General features: G+C 42.4%; 5 protein-coding genes across 9 annotated transcripts in view; 2 read left to right on the top strand and 3 right to left on the bottom strand.

Moving 5' to 3' along the window:
* The window catches only part of LOC128866556 (7SK snRNA methylphosphate capping enzyme bin3), a 180,235-nt gene extending 176,513 nt beyond the window's left edge, over positions 1–3,722 (bottom strand). For 3 of the 5 annotated variants that reach the window (XM_054107381.1, XM_054107386.1, XM_054107382.1), the window contains exon 1: positions 3,076–3,722. The gene's annotated coding sequence lies outside the window, so the exon portion shown is untranslated. The remainder of the gene's footprint in view (positions 1–3,075) is intronic. The other 2 variants (XM_054107383.1, XM_054107384.1) reach the window with 2 other exon arrangements.
* A 513-nt stretch (positions 3,723–4,235) lies between these two features.
* On the top strand, positions 4,236–7,890 carry LOC128866010 (mediator of RNA polymerase II transcription subunit 25). The gene is made up of 2 exons (XM_054106463.1): positions 4,236–6,886; positions 6,944–7,890. Exons 1-2 carry the CDS (start codon positions 4,822–4,824, stop codon positions 7,606–7,608), a joined length of 2,730 nt encoding a protein of 909 aa, XP_053962438.1. The 5' UTR covers positions 4,236–4,821; the 3' UTR covers positions 7,609–7,890.
* Positions 7,891–7,974: 84 nt separating this feature from the next.
* On the top strand, positions 7,975–10,927 carry LOC128866011 (uncharacterized). The gene is made up of 2 exons (XM_054106464.1): positions 7,975–10,694; positions 10,838–10,927. Exon 1 carries the CDS (start codon positions 8,551–8,553, stop codon positions 10,357–10,359), a length of 1,809 nt encoding a protein of 602 aa, XP_053962439.1. The 5' UTR covers positions 7,975–8,550; the 3' UTR covers positions 10,360–10,694; positions 10,838–10,927.
* LOC128866012 (uncharacterized) lies at positions 10,788–13,204 on the bottom strand. The gene is made up of 2 exons (XM_054106465.1): positions 12,840–13,204; positions 10,788–12,782 (listed from the first exon to the last, which is right to left on the bottom strand). The coding sequence occupies exons 1-2, from the start codon at positions 13,050–13,052 to the stop codon at positions 11,202–11,204; spliced, it is 1,794 nt and encodes a 597-aa protein (XP_053962440.1). The 5' UTR covers positions 13,053–13,204; the 3' UTR covers positions 10,788–11,201.
* Positions 13,205–14,158: 954 nt separating this feature from the next.
* LOC128865805 (small subunit processome component 20 homolog) lies at positions 14,159–23,297 on the bottom strand. The gene is made up of 6 exons (XM_054106163.1): positions 23,087–23,297; positions 20,481–23,034; positions 17,433–20,420; positions 15,533–17,376; positions 14,756–15,463; positions 14,159–14,691 (listed from the first exon to the last, which is right to left on the bottom strand). The coding sequence occupies exons 1-6, from the start codon at positions 23,129–23,131 to the stop codon at positions 14,251–14,253; spliced, it is 8,580 nt and encodes a 2,859-aa protein (XP_053962138.1). The 5' UTR covers positions 23,132–23,297; the 3' UTR covers positions 14,159–14,250.
* Between the last annotated feature and the right edge of the window lie 638 nt (positions 23,298–23,935).

Genomic DNA, 23,935 nt, shown 5'->3' with positions numbered 1-23,935 from the left:
CGATGCTGTAACAGCTAATTACGTGCAATTTTGGGGCCGCTGATTCGGTTCCGTAATTTTTAATGTCAAAGAAAATGTCGATAAAATCAAAGAAATTATCGAAGTTGTCCGGCATGTTATTAGTCGCAGCATCGTCCAGGAGTTAAAGATCGACTATAAAACAGTTTTAAAACATTTTCGTAAAAGTTTTACACAAAATTAATGAGTTTCTTTTCCCCCAGACTAATATTTAGTCTTTTATATATGAAATAATTTTTCCTCTATCCCCAAAAATTTTGTTTGCTACGCTTTTGTTAAGTAATTTAAATTATGTACTTCGTTTACCATCGCCAAACGTTAGCTGCTACACAATTTAATTCTTGTACAATAATATCTGACTTTTATTCAGCTCAAATTTAGTGTAAAAATTTGTCAAATAAAATTTCGAATTCAGTTTTCTGTAAAGACTCACTCGAAGTACAGCATTAATCCGTATTCCGCATGTGTGCAGAGAGGGAACGCAATAATAAAATAAGTAGAAAAAAATTGCAAGGGAGCAATGTAACCAACTCGCCCACCACCCATACAGTGGAAATCTTCGAGAGCAACAAATTCTCGAAACTTTCTAAAGAACTGCATAAAGAAAAGCAATAATGCTGCGTGAAAACAAAAATTTACTTTTGTGCAAGTAACCACAAGTATTCCTATAGATTCTTCCCCCATTCTACTGCTGACTATTATTTGTAAAATTTAGTGTTTTATTTTTAGTATTGAACGTTTATTTGGCTGAGTTGGCACTTTTTCACAACGGGCGCTACTTCACACACAATTGTTCGAACAAAAACATACTTTTTTGTTCACTTTTATTGGTTTTCTGCACTCCTTGCTCGCTTCAACATTTTATTGCATTTCAAATTGACTTTTCGCTCTCGGGTAATATTATTGTTATTGTTGTGGTAGTTGTTGTACATTTATGGTCATTGCATAAACTAAAGGAGTGTTCACACTTTCTTTCTGCTGCCGACTGTGTAATATATCAAAAGTTTTGAATGGCAGCACATAGAAATGTTATTGGCCAAATGAAACTTCAACCCACTAGCATCGTTTGGCTATTGGAGGGCCACAAATAGCTTTGTATATAGTTAGTAGAGAAGTTGAACGGGCTGCAGGTGAACGTACACACGTACTCGTTATTGACTCAGTGTGATTGTTTATGAGGCTGTGAGATATTGCGGTAGGCACTCACTTGCTTTTAGCGGCAGAAGGTAGTGGTGCCGCTGCTAACCAAAATTTATGGCTTGTGTGGAGTTGATTTATGGCGAATACTGTTCTATGTGGTTCTTAAGGCAATTATAACAATCACGTTTTTTTGTACATACAAACATACATTTGTGTCACTAAGATTTTGTGTTGGTTATCAAATAAATGAGAAAATTGTAGGCACTGTATATGACGCAGATATTTTAATTAAGTTTCATATCTTTATAATATCCAAAATTTCGTTCTATTCACATATACAGTACTGTGTAAAACACGGGCAATGAAATAAGTCTAAACAGAATTATATTACTTTAAAAGCAAAATTGTAAGAAATGTTATATTTTACTTGTTAATTTTAGATAAAATAAATTTTATGCATTTATATTTTTTTTTTATGTAAATAAACTTACAGCTCATTGTGGGGTATATAAAAGAAAAGCCAACAACTTAGTTTAGTTTAAGTTTATTTACACCCTTCACCACAGTATTCATCTGGAACAAAATACAAATGAGTGCCAATGTTTTATCTAATAAACGAAAAAGTTGTTAAATTTGTTTTCTGAAATGAACTTTAGTGTTGTTGCCTATCGCAAACTCGTTGTGCTAGAAACTATGTAACCTGAAAGTATTTTTAGTTTATTGAAAGGAAGTGGCGCGAACCTTTGTACATACGTATGTCTGGTTGTTGTGTAGCTAAGTATTTTCGTACAAAGCTCACGAACTGTGAATGCAATACGAGGTGTCTTATTATAGCAATAAGCCAATCAAAAGATATTTCAACAAATTTTTTGGAAAATAACCACCGACACATGATAAAAAAATACTCTTTTATTTAAAACTATTAATTTTTTCCAAGCCATATTCAACAGGTAGTAGTAGTAGACTAAAGGCAACAAGATCAATATACTTTGTTTTGCCTTTTGGTCCCTAAAATGTCAAAATCTATAAAAAAAACAAACTATTGACAGTTGCAAGGCCTGTTCAATGTGCCTTACTTTTTTTCGAATTTTAATTTTCGTTTAAATAAATAAATAAATTGTTTCGGCATTTTGATGACTTTTTTTCACACCACTGTAACATTCCATCTAACTTTCTTGTCTAACAACAACATGAATTTAACGTATCATCTGCGGTTTGATACTATGTTCCATCACTGAAGTTATTCCCTACCGACAAATTTCCTTATTCAAAAACTACATGCAACGACGAAAACACCATCAAAGCGCCGTCATGAATGAGTTTCATAATAACAGTAGTTGTGGAGATGATGTGCTATCGTTTGAACTTCCTATTAATAAACAAATAAAGTCGCATACACATATGTATGTACAAATGCATTTAAGTAAAAAGCTTGTACACTAACAAACCCCCATACTCGCAACCCCGTCCCACACACTCAAACAACCTGCCAGTTCCACAAACATTCATAAATGCAATAAAAGTGCAAATTTTTCGTCGGTGTGCTAAATACGTAACCTTCAGGGGGAAAATAAATTGTTGTATCCCCAAAAAGCTCATTTCACTCTCGCTTTTGTTTGTGGGAGAGATAAAGTGCGTGCGCTCTCACAGAGAATTACTCAATTTTCTCCTTTTTCTTACATTTTCAATTTCACACATTTCATGTTCCAAATACCGTAATGTCGCAAGCATAACAAAAACAAAAACCTTAATAAAACAAAAAAAAAAACACAATGACAAACACAACAAATACGTATCTGATTAAATTTACTTGCAGCGCGGGGGGTGTGAAAATAAAAGAAACAATCTAATTCAAAGCACTCAAAACTATTTATTCTTTCACACACGAACCATGCAAAGGATAGCTACTGTGCTTACCTCTGTGCTGTTCAATAATTTGTCTCTTTCTAGCACAGCACAACGCCCGTGCTTTCGCAAACGTTTAACGCGCCACAAACTGTGCGAAAGAAATGTATCGATATCCAAAGTGTACCGCGGAAATTCCGACTCACTATTGCTCTCGTTCGCTACAATGTAATAAAAGAAAATTTCGCCCAAATGTAATTGTGGCGTATACGGCACTCTACCAATCCATACACTATTAAACTAATTATTTAGAAAATTTTTTTTTATTTTCTCTTCACTTTTTCACACCGAAAAGTATTCGTGTTAGTGCATAATAATTACTGCATAGACGTTATTTCACGTTTTACCTTAAATCTTTAGTTGCGTGCATCAAACGTATTCACAAATGCCGCGTTGTTGACTTTTTTGAAGTTTTTCTCATTCACTTTCCACTTGCGTCCGACCACACGTGTCTTTCACAATTACAAATTTTCCGCTCAATATTTATGAGGCAACGACTGGAAATAAACTAAAATTACGTGTGAGCTCTTGCTACTGACTGACTTCAGCCAGCAAGCTGCTGCGTGCATTACGGCCAATTTGTTGCCAGCTTTTTCTGCTTTGGCTAAAAGAAAATGGTATGATGTCGATGCCTTCAATACGACACCGGGTTGTGCTTGTCGTTTGCACATATTTTTAAAGTTAAGTAAAAGCTGTGAAAAAGATGGCTGCCGTTACAAAAGTTGGTTACTTAAGGAAATTTCAGATGAGTGAGCGAAATAGTTACGTTAGCAAATAATTAGCTGGTATTATTAGGAACAGATGATTTCATAAATGCTGTATTTTTTGCAATTGGTGGATTTTCATGATATATTTTGGCGTGATTTTTGCTATCCTATGAATATATTTAATATTAAATGCAACGGCCATATATTTTCTTTGTATAAACAAATACTAAAGAATTGTAGATGAATGACATTAGAAAAAAATGTAGATTTTACACACATATTTTAAGTAACAATGAGAAAAGAGTTTATTTCAATTTGCTGTGTAACCTCAATAGTATATCTTTTGTCAGGTTGCAAATAGAATTAATAATAGACTGAAATAAGGAATGTATGTATGTATGCATATATTTTTTAAGGAAATCTGAATTATTAATTTGCATCTCTATAACAAGGCGCATTTATTAAAAGGCACTAGGCCAACAACAAAGGTTTGGGCTTTAGTATGTTATGACAAAAGAAAATAGAAAAGAAAAAAGGACGAACTTCGTTGAACAGCCGATATACAGTTGAAGTTAGAAGCATACGACGATGATGCGAATAGCACAGCTTCTCTTCATTTCATTTTGTGCTGGCATTCTAATTTACACGGCGAAAGAAAAAAGAAACCAACTGATCTATTAATAGCCCTTAATAGATTCGCCTTGCTTCAAAATAACATGCTTAGCGCTGAACAGAAAAATATAAAATACAACTCTGGTCACTTCATTTTACCGGCGCATCGGCTTATTATTGTCCCATCGTGCATAGGTGGCTTAAAAAATCAAAAAATGCATACATATACTTAAAATTTTTCACAGTTGTTCAAATAATACTGGGTTATCATCAGTGGAATTCATTAGTCTTCAATGAAAATCGTTTGTAAACAAAATTAAGTATATGTGTTGAAGAAATATTCTTAGTTCTTGCGTATGAAATATCATAGAAACCTTTCTGTGGTTTGTGTTGTGTTATTAAATGAAATAGATTACAAAAAAAATATATTTCCGCGAACATGGAGCTGGACTTAGTTGCCGACGTGGTTTTTGTTATTGAGGCTACAGCGGTGAATGGTGCTTATATGAATGAGCTAAAGAGTAATTATATTGTGCCCACCATTGAACATTTCACGAAAGGCTGGCAAGTGGATGATGGTGAATATCTGATATCCGAGAGGCATGCAACGCAATATGGAATTGTAATATATCGTACTGCAGCGAATCTACTCGATCCAGCAGTATCCACTTACGGGCCGTTTGTATGGCCTAAACAGGTGTTGGAAACCATTGAACAGCTACCACTGGTTGGCGGTGGAATGGATTCCTGTGCAAACATGAGCGAAGGCTTAGCAACGGCTCACTGTTGCTTCGAAGATATGAAGGAACGACGTTCACGACTGATGATTGACGCTCTGAATGTGCAACGGCATTGTATATTAATATGCAACAGCCCACCATACTCCACTCCCGTAATGGAATGTTGGAAACATTTGGGCAAAACTGTAGAGCAACTAGCAGCTTTGTTTCATGAACGAAAAATTAATTTTTCCATCATAGCTCCACGTAAGATGCCTGTGCTGTTCAAGTTATTCATGAAGGCGGATGGCGATCAGCCGGTAGCCGCTAAAAACTACGCTAAAAACATTAGGCATTTAGTACTTCTAAAAGGATATCATCTAAAAGAGCGTCCACCAAGTCCGAACGCGAATAATGTAAATGTTGGTGGTGGTGGTATGTCAAATCAAATGGTTGCACCCGTCGGTGCTGGCGGAAATCCACAGTTGCAACAGCAGCAACAACAGCAGCAGCAGCAACAAGGTGGGCAAATGCAAATTGATAACCAACAAGGTGCTGGTCAGGTGTCGCAGGGCGCACAGCATCCGGTAGGCGGAATGAATCCAGGACAACAACAACAATCTCAACAAGGCCCAAGTGGCCCGCCTGGTTTAACACCACAACAAATAATGCAACAGCAGCAACAACAACAACAGCAACAACAATTTGTTAACCAAAATCCGAATCAAAATCCGAACTTCCAGCCGAATGTTAACATAAATCCTCAAAATCGTTGGTTATTCCAGGCGAACCAGCAGCAGCAGCCTGGTCAACCTCGTCCACCATTTATGGGTGGGTCAGGTGGCTTGCCCCCAGGCATGGGACCAGGGGGTCCCATGGTTGGCCCTAACCAAGGGCCAATGGGTCCTGGTCAGAATCCGAATTCGGCACTCATTTCACAGCTGAGTGCGCCACCAAATCAGACAGTTAATCCCTTACTGGCACAACAACAACAGCAAATGCGCATTCAAATGCTTAACCAGCATCAGCAGCAACAGTTGCAGCAAATGCAACAGCAACAGTTGCAGCAGCAACAAAATCAAGCGCAGCAACAGCAACAACAACAACAAGCCATGGGCAATGTAGCCGGTGGACAAGGACCTAATCAAAATGTGCCTGGAGCGGGACCTGGGCCGGGTAATATGCAACAGACAGTATCATCGTCTTCGGGAGGATCCGGTGGGAATGATCCTTCACAGCATCCACGAGATCGCGAGAAGATTTGGTCCGGTGTTCTTGAATGGAATGAGAAAGCCAAACCTGATCAGCAAAAGGTGACACGTACGCTACAGTGTAGTGTTGCAACAAATATAAAAGACGGGGAGGCAGAGATCAAAGCGGAGAATTGGCCCTCAAAATTACTCATGCAACTTATGCCTAAACATCTCGTTGGCAATATTGGCGGCCAATTCTTAAAGGAGTCTAAAATGGTAGTTTTTAGGCCAACGCCATGTGAAGCGCTTGACACACTGTCGAAAGTGATGGCAACTGGTTTTGCGGGGTGTGTGCATTTTACCAATCCTATTGGTCCAGGGTGTGATATCAAGGTTCTTATACTATTGTACACCCAAGAGAAAAACGCCTTCCTCGGCTTTATACCCAACAATCAGACGATGTTCGTCGAACGGCTGAGAAAGGTTATACAGCAGAAACAAATGGGGCATGGCCAGCAGCAGCAGCAGCAGCATCAACAGCAGCAGCAGCAACAACAACACCAACAACAGCAGCAAATGCAGAATGCTATAAGTAAGTTTGCAGTAATTTGCATACTTTATGCTCTCTAATACTTTGCTCTCTTTATAGATCACATTCAAAATGCACAGATGTCGCAACAGCAACAGCAGAAACCTACACCAATGGAAGTACAACATCAAATGGAACAGCAGCAACAACAACAGCAGCAGCAGCAAAACTATAACCAATATGCCCAACAAATGAATATGCAAATGGGTGGCCCCGGCAATGGACCCGGTGGTCCCATAGCGCAAGGGAGTGGTCCACCACCTGGTGTGATAGGCATGCAGCTTTCCGATCCGCATCATCAGCAGCAAATGACTTTGTTGCAGCAGCAACAACAACAACAACAGCAGCAACAACAACAGCAACGCATGCCCATGATGGGTGGTCAAAATGCGCAGATGCAACAAGTCTCACCACACGCTGCCGCTGCCGCTGCAGCAGCTGCTGCGGCCATGCAACAGCAGCAGCAGCAACAGCAGCAACAACGTATGGTGCGCCCAATGATGAGCAACAACCCGGGCTTACGGTTGCTACTGCAACAACAGTCTGCGCCTGCTAATCAATTCCGACCACAGATGGGCGGAGGTGGTGGCCCAGGAGGTCCAGGTGGACCTGTAGGTGGTCAAATGGGTGGCGGCCCACCTAATCAGATGGGTGGTGGACCTGGCGGCGGTGTACCGATGGGTCCAAATCGTCCATACGATGAGAGCAATTTTGATTTTATGTAAACTGACGCGAAAATATCGATGACAATTTATGTTTGTGTTTAGTGTTTAAAGTACTATACGCCAGCTTCTACTTTTTATCAATTGATTAAAACTTACAGTTTACCGTTTTTTGTTTAATAATAGCTACAATCCCTAGCAATACAAACAAAATGTTATTCGGAAAATGGAAGGTTTTTTCAAAGAGAAAAACACTAATTGGTAAATGCAGATATACATTTTTTTATCATTTAATTCCATTAATTATAATCTCCAAAAAATAAATAAATAGCTTTATAAATTTAATGTAAGCTTATTGCAAGCCATGGCTGTATGTTATTGCCTATTTTAAGAAATCACATGAGCGCGCTAGAATATTTTTCGTAAGAAACGCAACTTATAGATGTTTCATATTTTTATAGTTGTTGCGAGTATTTACATACATATGAGTATATTGACACATAATTCAATTTCCTCAAAAAGCATAATATTTTGTTGCCTCAAAACTCCCCAATCGAGAGGTGCAACCAAAGCCCAACACTTACAGATGTGATGAAATGCGGGCGACTAAATTCCGACGGAGTAACGTCAACAAACGTCAAATGGCACGATTGGGCGCCATGGAAACAGTACCAACGGAGTTCGGCAATCGATAAAAAGTAAACAAACTGGACATTTTGTGTGGTTAATGAAAGAGACATACGAGAGCAGTCAGTAACAAAAGGGCAATTCGAAAAGTCCAAATATAGAAGAGCACAAACAAATCGATATATAAGCCCACCTAAAGCACAAAAGTTGGACATAGTGACCTAGTTCTTTTAGGTCAACTGAAAACGTGTAGAAATGACAAAAACGCGGAAGTCGTATTGATGTGTTCAAAATAGTTGAGATTATTTGTATGACCAGAAGGAAAGTGCCAAGACGAAGAGGAGCTTAAAAAGTGTTGATGAGTTACTGCACAAATCAATGCAAGGACGTGCGGCGGAGGAACATTGGCGGCTTCTAGCCGAGCTAGACTCTTTGGCTTTGAGTGATAGCTGCTGTGAGATTTGTCATTGCGATTGTTACAGCTCACATCGTAGCAGCGTAGATTCCGACTCAGCCGTCTGTGTTGAGGCTGATAAAATCGATGTCAACCTACCACCGCTAAGATGTGTTAATACGCAAAAGCCCGAAACATCAAAACGCGCTGCAGCAAATTTAGATGTATTAGGGCTACATCAGGCGTTACCGGCCAAGCCTTTGGGCGCCACTTCCATTGGTCATAGCAGTAGCAAGAAACGGTCTACTCGTAAATCAAAAACTACTAGAAGAAAAAACACCCACGAAACAACTACATCAAATGGTAATTTAACGAAGCCTTCCACTACACAAGCCACATCTACAGTAAACCTAAAATCCAAGAGCGCCAAAAACACACCAACACATTCCGGACGTGCAAGTCCAACAACCACCGCTGCTGGCGGTACTAAATATGGTATTAAAGCGAAGCGAAACTCTTCGGTGTCTGCGAAGCGCTCCAAAAGTGTTAGCAGCTTCCGTAGCCGCAGTCCCTCGCCTTTGATTGTACCGGCCAAACGTCCTGACGCAAAACGCGCAACATATTATACACGCGATTGCAAACTTTTACAGGATCTGCTAAGTGCATTAAACGACGATGAAGATTACAATGCTACTGCCACATTGCAAGTGAACGGTAAAAACGCCATAACACAATCGAAGGAAACAAGCTCAAAATATTTGTCAGTGTTTGCTGATGAGGGCTGTACTGCCTCCACCCAATCCCATACACTGCCGCGCTGCGCTGCAAAGTCAAAGAGCAGCCGCGCAATAAATGACGAAAAACAGTCGTCCTTGACTTCACAGAAGCTTTGCGCCTCCATGGCAAACCTCTGCTTGGCGCCAACTGTACGCGCAGCCTATCAACAAGTGCCCACCCACGACAAACGCATACTAAACCGAATGGCGCACAAGCGTAGCGAGCGCGCTATTGCCAAGGAGAATGCATGGTTGGCGCGCAAGTACTGGGAAAATGAGCGCTATGAACGCGAGCTCTTTAAGTGCGCACAAATGGAGGAGTACAAGCGCGCAATACGCGATAAGCAATTTCAGGATTATCTGCTAACAAAAGCGCGACTGAACGAGATTGCGCAACGCGACCTGACAGAGTTGCGACGGTTGCGCGAAGCATTGCATCAGAAGGATATGAGTACAAAACGACGTCTCGACGCTCTGCGCGTTGAGCGAGGTATTGCAGCGTGTCAACGACGCTGTGAGCAATTACGACGCGCGGAGGCGGTGGCGGTACAGCAGGAGGAACAACAAATTGATGAGAAGTTGCGCAAGCAGGAGATGTGCGGGCGTTTGAGCGAGCGCTTACAGCGCGCCGAACAGATACGTGCGAACATGCTGGATAGTTATTTGCGTCGACTGCGCTACGACAATAACATAGAAGAGTTGGTGCATGAGGAGCATTGGCGTGAAGCGCAGCAGTCCGAGCGACAGCGGCTTGCTCAGTTAGAAGAGCACATACAGCAGAAATGTGAACAGTCGCAGCGTTTTATCGAAGCTCGTCAGCGGCGCCAAGAGACTATTGCCAAGACGGCGAAAATTTCCGCCAGCCTACGTGAGTTGGTGCGCAAATCAGTAACTCCTGAAGTTGGCGTCGCTGCGGAAGGTGGTGCTGTGGGCGATGCTGTGAGTATAGCAAATACCACATCTTTGAGTAAAGTGCTTTTGGATAGACCCTTATTTAAGCTGCCACTGCAGCCGTGATTGTTTTTTGTTGAAATATATGTATGTGTATAAAAAAAAGTTGATAAATAAAAACCATTTTCTAATTTGGGTGACTTTGGAGAAGATTTGCACGCAGATTAATCACCCAGCCCGGATCAGCAGATTCTTTTTTTGTTTGTTTTGTTTTTTGAGCAGCAATGTTTGAACTCACTCAGGCTTTACTTCCGACTAAGCGCCAAGCTGTTAAGCGGTTGAGATTGTTGCGGCACGGCAAGGGCAATTGATTCAGTTGTATGCTTTTCCATCCATAATCTTGCTTTCGTCGTCAACAGCGATGTTCTAGCGACGTGAGATAAATAAATAAATAAGTGCTAGTAAGTAAGACTTCCTTATCTCCACCCCAAGTACTATTAGCTAAAAACTTAATGAGCTTTACTTACCATTCGTTTATCTTGTACATTTAAATGCGTTTTTAAACAAATTTTTTGAAAACCATTTATTTTCATATATTTCACAGCTTCGGGCACAAGCTGAGTCAGCGAATGTGTGTAAAAACATTTACACAAAAGAACAGTGAACATTTAGTGACGCGTAATTCATTGCTTAAATATTAAGCGTTACATCAAGACTATTTCAAAAAATAATTTGAATATGACAACATATAAAACTCAATTATGAAAAGTATTCGAGCTTTCCTACGTCAAATTAATACGCATTTTTGTACTATACCTAAATAAAAACAAAATCAAATAGTTAAGTTAAACTTTTATAAAAACTAACAACCCAACATTTATCGTTCGAGATGCGTTTATACTGTTATTTACGAATGTACGCTACGAGACCAACATACAATTTTACAATTACTCTGCGTTTTTCTATTATTACTTTACTTTCTTAATAATGAGCTTATTGTTTAAAATTGTCTTGTTTTGTTTTCCAATGGCTGATTCCACATTTCGCACATTGCTTACCATTTTTGTGCTTGCCGTTGTGGTTGGTAAATTAATACTGGCAGTTATTTGCGCCCCTGACGCTGCTGCGGCACTCATAGTCTCCTTACCATTGAGTATTTTCACCTTCATGCCCTTGGATTGAAGTTTCTGCAGTAACTCCATAGTTTTGTTCTGTTGTCCTGTATGAGCGGTATTGGCCACGATTGCGCACGGTTGCGTGCGCTTCACCTGCAGTCCCCGTGTTTGTAACTTATTGAGTATATCATTGGTTTGCTGGTGCGCATCAATGGGAGTCTTTGCAGCGATTATGGCGGTAGTGTTAGCAACTTTATTGCTTGATAATGGAGCCAGCGCAGGAGGTGCTGCTTGATTTGCAGTTGCAAAAATTGGTGGCTGCACTGGCCCTGTGGCGGTTAGGCTAAGAGCGCGTTGCTTTGGTCTTGCAGCTGATGGCACTACTTGACTGGCTACAATAGACGCATTCGGCTTAGGTAAAACTTTTTCACTTTTCATGCCGTTCGAGTTGATTTTCGAGTAGGTAATAGGATTTTTGACAGCCATTCCAGTAGTTGTTATTGGGGTTTTAGTGCCATTTATTTGTTTGTGCATTACCAGCGGATTAGGCACCAACGTTTTGATATGTGTTTGCGTGCCAGATTGAGTTGCAGATGTTGTTGGAACAGCTTTTGCATTAGCAATCCCTTTTGAGTTGGCACCACCAACAACTGTAGTGACGCTGTTGGATTTTGTAATTATTTTAGTAGTTGCTGTGGTGCTTGAAGTTGTAGCAGCATTGTTACGTATTACTGCCGTTTTTGGCACATTTGAACTTTGTTTAACAAACCGCTCCTGAAAGTCTGGTTGTATATTTGCTTGATCTATTGGTATCGTTATTGTTCTACGCCGCTTAAGTACTGCCTCATCAGTCGCAAAATTTTTTTCATTTTTTTCGGAATTTTGAGTTAAGGTGCGTTTACTGAGTGCTACATTGGTGCACAATCGTTCATTTATAACATATTTCACATTGACCTGGTCATTAAACTGCACGTGCTTGGGTGCCAGGTCTAACTTCCGTTTTGCCGCTGGATTCAACAAGCGCCCTGCTGGTTGGTCGGTGCTTTGCTTGTCTTTTGCTGGCAACGCTGGGTTTTTTACGCTAGCAGCGGGATTATTTGTTTTGGTTTGAAAACGTCTTACTGTTATGCCCTCTGATTTCCTTTTTATTGCATTTTCTTTGAATTGCACATACGGCCCTACAGCCTTCACAAGTTCCTTGTATTCCATCGGCTTATTGGTGTTACTGGATGCGGGTAACGTTGGAGCCGGTTGAGGACTGCCCACATCAGATTGTGCACCTGCAATATCTGTGTACCAGCGCGGATCAAGTAGCTCTTCTTCGATTTTCATTAAGTCTAAGTAGGCATCATCACCACCATCCATCGGCGTTACGGCGCTAATTACTGGTTCTGTAGTCGCTAATTGTATATCCGCTGGATTATACAACAAATACTGAGAGCAAAATTTATTTAATATTAGAAGTGAACGCCTTGTGCCTGCAGTACTCACGGTTTTTTCTTTGCCAGTTCGCGTGACTTGCGCTGCTCCAAACTTTAAGCCAACCACATCTTCTTTAAATAGCCGCTGGCCACAAGAGCTGGACGCAAGATGTACGCGGAATTCTGGAACTTCCACAAACTCTGTCTGGCACTGATTGCATATTAGGAACGTCCGGAAAGTCTCGTCGAGCAGCACCTCACCAAAACGTATGCAACGCAGCATTCTGTGATGCAAGTTTTGCGCGCTTTTGCACTTAATTTTTTTCAGCGTATGAATATTATATTTTTTGTTGTAATTAGTCTTATTTGTCGGTCTCTTTGGGCTTTTTTGTTTAATAAACAAATGAGCGAAGTGAGGCTGTCAAATCTGATTTTTGCGTAAACATGTGTCGGCAAAGCAGTTTATTAACCGTAAAGTCGATAAAACAGTGCTTTGTCAATAAACTTACGCTTCAGAAACGAACGCCAGCAAATGTATACGAGTACTATGTGAATTTCCTTAGCATTTCAAAAATAATAAACATTCAAAAATTTAATAGGTGAAAGCTTTATGTGCGCGATGTGTGGTGCAAAACTCAGTGCGATGTCTCTAAACATAGGTGTTTTAAAAACCTTACTAAGGACCCTGTCAACACTCAATTGTACTAAAATTACTTAACGTAACATTTACGCCTTATCATTTCATTAACCCCTGATGAGTTTCTGTCGAGTATACCCATCATCAAATGATGGTGTTTTCTTGTTTCATGTCGAGTATACTCAATATTAAGTGAAAGAAATTCGCTTTGTTGTTTATTTTAATATTTTAGAAAACAAACCATATATTTAAATTTTATTGAAGACGTTTTCGTCAAATATTCTCGTCATCGCTTAACACGTTGAGTGCCAACATACAACAAAAAAAATGGGGTTCGTCCGGCCACGATTTTTTTTTACATAATACAATAGAATATTTGAATTTTTGAATAGGCCATATGATGCCACATTGGTCTCATACCCATAGGCCAAGCAGCATAAACAATGCAATGGCTCTAGTATGGCGTGAATACACTACTACTAATAGCCTCTATGAAGCAGCTGCATCAGCACAAACCGAAATCTCACACATTATACCGTGAGACCAAGTGTCACCACGAGGCCTGAAAGTCCCTTCGCACTGTGAGACCAACCTGGACTCACATGGCACTCGGCGTGTTAAAAATAATTAAGCATAACCGTGCACGTTTTGAGAATAATCAAAATGCTTAAAGGGTTAACATTCCCTTTAAACAATTATTTTTAAATTACCTCATTATTTTTTAATTATTTCGTTGTTTTTAAACTACTTCATTATTTTTAAATTACTTTATTATATTTTAATAATATAATTTTTCAGTTATGCTTACAGTAAATAAAATATATTCATTTCATTTAATTTAATGTTAAAAAAATTCTCCTTCCCCTTCTGCCTTGCGTTTTCGTTTTTTCAGTTTTTGCTTCGTATCCGCTGCCTTGCCGCGCATCACATCCGTTTTCAAACGCTTTGCCGATTTTTTACGTTCCTGCGTTGCAGCTTTCCGCTTCGCAGCACGTAGAGGATCGTGTATCTTTTCTTGGGCGATCAGCTTTTTGCGTTCAGCCCGTCTGCGCATCAGCGTGGTTTGAGCGCGCGTGCGCAGTTTATCGTATAGATCAGCACCGACACGCTTGCGTAATCGGCTGCCAACACGTAGCGCTTGTTGACGCAAATCACTGTCGACATTTTGATCCTCCTCAGACATTTCCCGTACCAGCGAGCCGAGTAGAAGAGGAGCAAGTTTCTCCAGTGTTTCGACATTGATCAATGTGATGAGGCCCTCGATTAGAGTGAAGAGTGCAGAGCGCTGAAAGGTTGAAATGGTAGATTTTTATTATTCCATTTACATGTTTCCTCCTACAAATACTTACCACTGCGATGGAATGCGGCGCCTTAGTCACCTCTCTATTAATCAGAAAACGTATATTGCGCACCAACCAGTACAAATTAATTTTTGTAGTCGTGCCCTTTTCTTGTGCCTGATTTTCGCTTTGCTCTGCCGCATCATCTTCCGGTTTCTCCTGTTTAACACTGAAGGGCACCTCTCGCAACATATTGCCTATGAATAGGAAGATCTTGACTATTTCATCGATCATATTTTGTTGGGTATCGCCGGGCACAACTTGCGCACACAAATCCAACACCAACGATTTAATATCGTAAGCGGGATCGGAGTAAATAAAATCAAATTTCGGCGCATCGATGCTATCGTTGCTATTGCCATCTGTGTAAGCCAACTCCTTTTGTTCCTTAGTTAGCTGTACGGCGACACGTGCAAAATCATAGTTGCCCAAAATAAGTGCGATAATCTTAGCTGCATTGCAGCGCACCCACGCATGCTCGTGAGCAAGTAGCTTCTGCGATTCATAAGCCAGTTCATCGACTACATGACAGAGTTCGGTGTTGTTGCTACTGAACAGCTCCACTGCACAGTGGTCCAACATTTTTAACAAACAAAATTGCGTTTGTATGATTTCATGGTCAATTGCGCGTTGCTGCTCCTCGGCTGTTTTGGCAACTTCCTCTTCAGTGAGAATAATTTCATCATACAGTTTCCCACCGTGGTCTTTCGGGTTTCGCTGCAGAAAATAGAATGAATAATGTCAAGGTTTTCCAAACACAAAATATGTTATTTATGAGAGACTTACATGGTACTTCCTCCTCTTCTTTAATTTCTCTTCGTCCACGTCGTACCCCAGCGCCGTTGGAGCGCGCACAAATCTTCCAGGTGCGCTTGGGTTATTCAACGTCAGGCGTGAAACAATTGTTGGAAGAACGAGTTTCAAGCGCGGCCCAAACGATTGCTTCTCGACATTCAAAAAGCGCGAGCACAACGATGCTGCCATTTCTACTACAGAAGGCTTATTTTGCGCTTCAAAGAACAACAACGTCATATCGAATAAATGCTGCCGATCGACTTTGCCCAAGCGCATGATCAGCAGCTCAATACATTCGGCGATTGCCTTGCGACAGCTAGGGTCATCATCATTAACCAGTCGTGGCCCAAGTGAAATGTATAGGAACTCCGCCTGTTTTGACAGTATTTTCAGTGGGAACTTCTTAATGATTGAATGCAAGAATTGTATGACCGATTGTCGACCCGAAGGCAACGAGTACCGCAACTGTACTGTAAAAAATTTCACAATCTGATCGACACGCTTCTTCAACGGATATTCCATGACGTAGATGACAAGTATGTTGCGTGCCTCATCACGCACAAAGTCTGACTGTGAAACAACCGACAAATCGCCAATTCGCTTCATTATTTCATGCAACGACTCAACCTCGACGCGTCTGCTAATCAGCGCTTTGAGCAATGAAAACGAGAGTGCTTGATGTTCCCCTTCGAAGAGATTTTGTTCCACATAAACCACCAGCTGTTGGAGCTGTTCCGGTGTCGGAACAAAGTCGGTACATTTGCGCAGTAAGGCCACGAAGGCTTTGTATGAAGATTTCACGAGCTGCAAATTTTCGTCTTGTTTTATAGCACCAAAAGTCGAAATATTCTTTAATATTTCGAACATTCGCTCCACAACATCACTCAGATATTGCTGCTGAAGCGCGGGCAACTCATATCCATCATTCCAGATGGCACCGAAGCATTTCAAGGCGAATGTAACCACGCGCACATGCGTACTTTTCAGAGCATCGCGCAACATCGGCAGTATAGGATTCAAGAAAGGCTGATAGTCAACTTCCAGCAGCTTCCTGCGCTTCAACACCAACTGCAGCATTTCGAAACCGAATTCAATAAGAATATGTGCATTGGCTTGAGCATTCGATTGAACGCGCTTGGTGACGGCACCCGAACGCGTGCGCGGTGCAGGCTGTATGATGAAGCAGTCTGGGCGTGCGCGTCGCATGCGCTCCTTTTCTTGTTCGCTGAGCGTACGCTTTTGCAAACCAGGTAGTAGATCGGTGATACTTTCCGATACAACGCCATAAATGAAGATTAGCAAACTCTCACGTGAAATGTGCACATTCTCCACCAAACCGCTCACGATCTTTGCAAAGCAATCCTGAATTTTAAGCGTGACTTTGCGTGAGTGTGAACGTGTTAAGTGCTCCTTAAACGGCATGAGTAGATCAAGCAGGCAAGTTTCATGTATATTGCGCGCAGCTATGTGCAATACAAGGTAGCTCTTGGCGCTCGGTTTGGCTTCGGGGGTGTGCGCCGCTATCTTGTCGATTTCTTTTTCAGCGGTGATGTCGCCGAAAATGTCATTCAAAGCTACATCGAGCAAGTTGTGTAGACATTTTTCAATATCGCATGGCTGCAATTGTTCACGTAGCGCATCCAACACACCATGCACTGTGACAGCGAGCACATGAACTTGGAAACCACGCGTCAGGAGCGATTGCAAATGATCCATTAGCATTGACAGGTAGTTAGCGCCCAGCGCGAGCATCATTTTCTTTAGGATATCGCGCGTAAGCATGCGCACCGATTTTAGTTGGGAGCGCAAAAATGTACATACTTTCATGAAAACGCCTGGAGGGATGTGAATTAGTTAACCATATAAATTAGAGAGGTCGAAATAAACTCACCTGGCAAATTGGTGTCCATCATTTCCTTCGGCAGCTTTTGCATAAGTTTGACTAGCGCAAGCGCAATGGGCACGCGCAATATTTCTTCCTCCTCGCGTTCGGCGCTAAAACGCTTGCGATTTACTTTGTGCTTGTTGTCGTAGGAGCTTTTCTCTGTGATGGCGCGATTGAGCGTTGGTATGAGAATGCTGGTGATAGTTAGAATCACGCGTTTGGCAGCACCCGCCGGCAGCAACAACGCCGTATTGAGTACGCACGCGGCAGGAGTAGAAGTTTCAGAGTCCACAGGCAATAGTGCGGCCTCCACGTCAGCGCCTGCCAATTCAGCAGCAAGCGCCGCGTCTTCATCGTAACCTTCACCTACATCATCGTCTTCCTCTTCTTCTTCATCTGCAGCGTCTTCCGCGCCTTCTGCAGACTCGGCCTCGAGTTTCCCTAAGGGTTTTACATTCTTTGATTGCTTAACTAATTCATTTGATTTTTCCGTTTGTTCCGCCGTCTGCTCGCCATTTAGCTTGCTTTGCAGCTGCTGCAGTGCTTCTGGATCAGCTTGCGCTTGTGTCAAATCAAAATGGAATGCATCCAGTATACGCATCACAATGCGCACACATTGGCGCTGATATTCCTGTGTGCTTTGCAGCTTGGCGAGGTAGTAGCGCAGCAATGCATGATATTGCTGCCAGGGCAGAAGTTGGCATACAACGCCCACAGTTTCGATAGCGGCATCTATTAGCGTATGCTTTCCAGTATGCTTCTCCGACAGCAAATAGCGCGTGGCCAAAGGAAGCACAAACTCAGTCAACGTGCGCGTACACGGTCGGCGCGTCATAGATTGCGCATGCGAACAGAATTTCAACAAAGCACGTCCGTGCCGATGTGTTTGCAAGTGAGTAAGATTTTCAAAGAAATCGACCTCAGCATCCTGTTGATCACCGAGCGGCGCCAAGTCCTGTAAGACTGGATGCGTGTGGGATGCTTGGCGTGCCAATTCACCCAACAGCCGTATGCCCTCGTAGCGTACATTATCGTTGTTGTCACGCACTAAGCGCCTGAGCAAATTTATAGCCACTTCGTCCACTAAGTAGTCCAAGCTGAATTTACCATCCACCGCGGCAGCAAAGTGTAGCGCTAGGCGCGGTAGCAGCAAGCGCAAGTGTTCGCTGGCGTTGTCGCGCAAACCCATATCCTTGTCATACTTGATGAAGTAGACACAGTTGTAGATTACGAGTACGCCCAACTCAATGTCGACGCCTTCACCATCAGCATCCAGCAGTTGCGCAATTTCTTTAAGCGCATCCAAACGCTTGTCGTAATCGGGTTGTTCAACCCAACGCTTGTCCCAGGCATTCAGCATGCTGGTGAGACGCGCGGTGCGCTGCAAACGCGTCGCCAGTGCAACGAGTGCCTCGTCTTTCGACTGTGTAGCCTGCTTGTGGCGTTTGCGCGCGATGTCGGTTACCAGATGACACAGAAGTTTGCGTGCATTTACCTCTTGTGTCTGCTCAAAGAGTGGGGCGAGCTTTCGCAAATATGTCTCTGGCGCATCCAGTTGCTTTATGAGATTGGCGAGTGTCGTTATTACCTGTGTCACCACCTCTTCATTGGCGTTCCGTTGGGACTTCGCAATGAGTATGGGCAGCAGCAGTTGCAACAAACTGTTGCATGTATCCGCGTCATCCACGTGAGCGGTCAGTAGCGACAATATATTGAGATCGCGCTTGTCGATGACTTTCTTGGCGGCGCGCGTGCTTAAGTTCATGCGCAGACGTTTTAGCAGCTCCGGAATGTAGGGTTTGACGATATGTAAGCCGCTTATGCCATCCTTAGCGGGTTCTTCCGATGGCGCGGATTGCAGTAGGCGTTCCACAAGCGCCATAATGGGGCGACGTACTGCTGGCTTCGCTTTTTCATTCAATAACAGCGCCACTACGTATTGAAAGATAACAGGTGACCTCTGCGCATCTTCACTTCTATCGGCACGGCACTGTGCCAAGTAGTTGAAATGCTGCGGCTTCTCACCCCACTGCAAGAGCAAACGCAGCAGCGGCGTTGGTGTGTGTATGGCATCTTGTGGCAGTTTTTCAATCACGGGCCAGACGTAAACTTCGCTGAGGCAGCGCAATTGCGGCGCCTCCCAATCAAACTCATCGATGTGCGCAAAGAAATTCACTAAACTCAGCAACGCTGCATTGCGCACATTTTTGTAGACCACACCCATCTTTGGATGAATGAGCGCTAACTGCCCCGCAGGCAGCAGTAAAACCGCATTGCAGGCACTTCCAACGAATGTTAGTAGTTTCAGCATGTACAGGTGAAAGTCACGCTTCATTAGACCGCCAAACTCTTTGCGTATCAACTCGAGCAGATTGACGATGCTTTGCAGTTTTTTTGGGGACCACGCAGCATGCAAATCGAAATCTGCTGCCACTTGTGCTGGTATCTTCTCCAGCGCCACGCTGGCGTTGGTATATTTTGCGTATTTCCCAAAAGCCATTTCGAGGAACCAAAAAATCTCCTCGGTTGTACACTGTCCCAGGAAACGAAGAATCAAGGACTTGCGCGTTTGTGCGCTCAGAGCGCGCTGAGTGCCTTTTGTGATCATTTTACCATACAATAGGCGCAGTAGTATTTTCATGAGTTCTGGTCGTTGCTCTGCGCTTACAGACTCGTCTAATTTGAAATTGACAAGCTCCTCCTTGAACTTCACCTCATCGATTAGAGCGTAAAGATGCTCCTTGTGTGGCGTCAAAGATTTTTGTTTATACCTGAGCACACAATCAAGAGCGGCACGTTGTAATTGTGCATTGGGACCGGCTAATAGGTCCATATATAGTGCGTATAATTCAGGTTCACGATAAAGCGAGCGCGGGTTAGACTGCGCTGCAAAAACACCAAGTTTGCTTTGTAGCGTCTGGAGAATGCTTTTGGCAATATAGCCTTGCTGATCCTTGCGTTGTTTGCCGCGTCGCCCGGCTTTGTGTGAACGGTCTTAAAATAAAAAAATACATCAAACAAATTGTTTAATTGGCTCCATAGCAGAATACACACCATTTTGCTTGTCATCTTCATCCGCTTCCGCGTCACTGTCCAACGCGCTTGCGTCTGCAAGCTGCTCCTGTGCCTGACCAGATGCCAGCTGCGTCAGATCCCAAGTCAGTTCGCGTCGTTCCAAACGTGCACGATACTCCTCATCTACGAATTGCAGAAATAGACCCACGAGATCACGATTTTTTTGCTGAGCTATTTGACCAAACTGTGGCAAACGCATCCAAAGCAGATTACGATAATTTAGCAATTGCTGCTGAGTCGGTTTCGGCAGCTGTATGGCCGGCAACAGCTCATTCAGAATATCGTTGCCCCAACAGGGCACATTTTCAATCGTGGCCATTGCGCTCTGTGTTGCGGTAACGGTGTAATCAATGGCTTCCGCTGTGAGCTTTAACTGTTGATGGTAAATGCTCCAAAAGTCACTTACGTTCATCCCCTGGGCATATGATTCTATTAATTTTAGTACCGGCTCCCAAACAAATTTAAAGTTGTGATACAACATGCCGAGCAGAAAACGCAGGATGTGCTGCTTGTAGATATCACGTTGTCCCTTATCTATAGCGCGATAGAGCTCGCCTGCCGTCTCCAATTGTTGCAGATGCAGCAGCTGTTCACGATAGTTATGTATGTTGGGTTCGACGCATTCTGCTGCATAGAATACATTGTAGGGATGCGCTTGCGTTATGCGTTTATTAAGTGTTTGGAGGCAGTGCGCCGCGAGTCGGCGGCCATCGTGAGAATGCGAACTAAGTAATGGCGCTAATAGCTCCGAAATCCGTTGAATTTCTTCAATAGGAAGTTCGTCATTTGCTGATAGCAATTGGTCTAGTGCACCTAAGGCTTGAAGATTACTGGTTGCATGTGGCAGCAAAACTTGAACATCTCGTTTAAGAAAATCGGGCCGACTGTTGTACATAACATGAACTTGCGTATCGAGTAGCAGAGAAAACACTGCCAATTGCCGCGCAAAATTACCATGCGTATTTATTTGGTCTAAAACTTGGTCCATTATTGTATTTAGTCTATCTTCCAGCGGCTTTTTTCCTAGTCCCGGCATATGTGGCACTAAGATCAACAATAAAATATGCTGAAGTAGTCCATTTCTTTGTTCACTTAATACGTCTTCACTAAAATCGAGTTCACTCATTTTTTGCTGTAGTTTTTGCAGAGTTTGTTGCTGTTTAATGTGCAGCCAATATAGCTCCCACGATTCCAGCGCGATGGCATTGCCTACCAAAGGCTGCTTCTGCAAAACAACTCGCGCCAACAACTCAAACGCCGCTACATCCAAGTGCTGCTCAAAGTTTGCAACCACCGAAGGTAGAACCAGCAGTTCGAACTGCGGATGCGAACCTATCAGTAACACGAATTGTGCATAAATATCGCGTTGTTGCACACTGAGTGCTTTCTTCATCAGTCGACTGGTGTCTAACTGCGTCAGATGCACATTATCAGCCAGTAATACTGTGCTAACCAGCTGTATAAGCAAGCCTAGTGCTTCTTTGGCATTGGATTTCGAATGATGCTGCATACAGTAGTCTATCATCTTGAGTATAATCGGCACTAATACATCCAACTCACATAAGTGACGTCCATCTCGGTGCTCGGCGGCAATAATGAACAGCGGCAGCAGATGGACTAAGCGACCACATGCGTTCACACCTGCTAACATGGTATTTTGCGCCACATTGCAGAGCTTATTCCAATACAGGGTCATATTTTGCGGCAGCAGAAAGTTGAGTAACTCCTGCACTGATTGCTTGACAATGTCACATAACAGCTGTAGCTTGTCGGTGGACTTGGCTCGCTGTTCGTCCACCAGACATTCAAATATAAACTGTAGGAAATCATCTGCCACCGAGTGGAACTGTCCCTTCACTCCTCGAACAATTTCAAACAGCAATCGGCCACATCCTGCTATGCAATCGACTTGTTCTCGCGCAACAGTGTCCAGTACAAAATCAAGAAATTTACGGAAATCGCGCACATCTCGTGCAATAAAGGAGAAACATTCCACCGCAAAGTTAGTAACATGCTCTTCGTAACGCTGCTCATCCAGCAGTGGCAATATAGCATGGAATACCACGCCAATATTCCTTTTCAAATACGGTTTGAGGGTCTTGAATAAATAAGCTAAGCAAACGAGTGTCCATTCCAACTGTTCTGCATCCTGCGTGTTCAGCAGACAAATGAGTCGGTCAAGTACACGCTGAAAGTATGGGTAGAAATCCTCACGCAGATCCCGCGCCAATACGTATAACAGTTCTAATAGCGGCGGCAGCGATAAATTAGTTGCAGTGGACAGACGCTCAAGGAGCAGATCTATTACAAAGTCTTTTTGATGTACTAATTGTGGCAAGGTTATAACCTTCAGGCACCTGCGGCTAAACTGGCCAAACTCATCTGTTAAATTTAGTACAATCCATTTCTTCAGCGTTTGATGGAAGTATGTCTCATTCTCTTCCTCTGGCAGTTCTTCATTTTCATGGCCAATACGATATAAGGCCAAGCGTCGTATGTCAATTTCACAAACACGATCGGCGAAGGATTTGAACTAAAATTAAATTTTTTGTAAAAATTACATACTACAAATTAGAGCGGCTTACCCGAAAGGTGTTAGTGTTTTTTGTTTTCTGCAATATTTCTGCCATACTTGGATATGTGTGTTTAATTGGAGTCCGCTATTTGCATTTGCTTTTATATTAAAAATTTACTCGTGCGCGTGGAAAAATAAACAATTTAAAATATAATTCACTTTGGCTAGTGCAAGCAGAAGGAAGAATGAAATCTGACAGTTGCAGTGCACATGTTGCGGCTCGTGTACGTTCAGTGCTAGTTTGTTGACCACTCCGCGTACACTCAGGACAGTTTCATAAGGCGGGGTGCATAGAGGGTAACTTTTGTGCAAATAAATTTGTAACTTTTGCACGAGACAAGGAGAGGGGTGTGTGCTTGGGCAATTCACTTTTTGCAACGGAGTTGCCCTGAAGGAACGACACGAACAACACCAAAAGAGAATTCGGAAAGTTGAACCAACAAAAGTTTCCCTACATCAGGATTTATAGAATATGAGATTGCGCTTTAAGAATTCGCTGTGACGTTAAGCTCATAGAATATACAAAAAAGGAAAGAGAATTACTTGTTCGTGGAGAGAAATCGTTTGCGAGAGCAGTATAAACTATTAAACGCAAAATCATTCCCATGGCAGACGGTTTAACGTTACCAGAATGGCTAGGGGTTTTCCCGACCAAAGGCTACTTCCCCAGTCAACTAGCATGTCTGGTGCATCAAACGCAAGATATTATTGACACACACTTTCTTGTCACGGCATTACCCGCATAAAGATGCCAAAAAATACACAAAATGTGCTTTCACATGTTAACTCGCGGCATTTCGTTATCATTGGTTTGTTTAGTTAAAATGTCACAAATCACAATATTACCAAGCCATTCACT

This window comes from Anastrepha ludens, chromosome 6 (assembly GCF_028408465.1).
Source record: "Anastrepha ludens isolate Willacy chromosome 6, idAnaLude1.1, whole genome shotgun sequence".
Taxonomy (NCBI): Eukaryota; Metazoa; Arthropoda; class Insecta; order Diptera; family Tephritidae; genus Anastrepha; species Anastrepha ludens.
Note: the sequence above shows the minus strand (reverse complement) of the source record. Positions and strands in the feature narration are given on the sequence as shown.

Excerpts from the sequence above, each read along its gene's own strand:
- LOC128866010 (XM_054106463.1), top strand. The coding sequence starts at position 4,822 with ATGGAGCTGGACTTAGTTGCCGACGTGGTTTTTGTTATTGAGGCTACA. Across the intron at positions 6,887-6,943 it reads GCAAATGCAGAATGCTATAA|ATCACATTCAAAATGCACAG; the intron begins GTAAGTTTGCAG and ends CTCTCTTTATAG.
- LOC128866011 (XM_054106464.1), top strand. The coding sequence starts at position 8,551 with ATGCAAGGACGTGCGGCGGAGGAACATTGGCGGCTTCTAGCCGAGCTA.
- LOC128866012 (XM_054106465.1), bottom strand. The coding sequence starts at position 13,052 with ATGCTGCGTTGCATACGTTTTGGTGAGGTGCTGCTCGACGAGACTTTC. Across the intron at positions 12,783-12,839 it reads GAACTGGCAAAGAAAAAACC|TATTTGTTGTATAATCCAGC; the intron begins GTGAGTACTGCA and ends TTTTGCTCTCAG.
- LOC128865805 (XM_054106163.1), bottom strand. The coding sequence starts at position 23,131 with ATGGCAGAAATATTGCAGAAAACAAAAAACACTAACACCTTTCGG. Across the intron at positions 23,035-23,086 it reads AAAACACTAACACCTTTCGG|TTCAAATCCTTCGCCGATCG; the intron begins GTAAGCCGCTCT and ends ATTTAATTTTAG. Across the intron at positions 15,464-15,532 it reads AGAAGAGGAGGAAGTACCAT|CGAAACCCGAAAGACCACGG; the intron begins GTAAGTCTCTCA and ends TATTTTCTGCAG.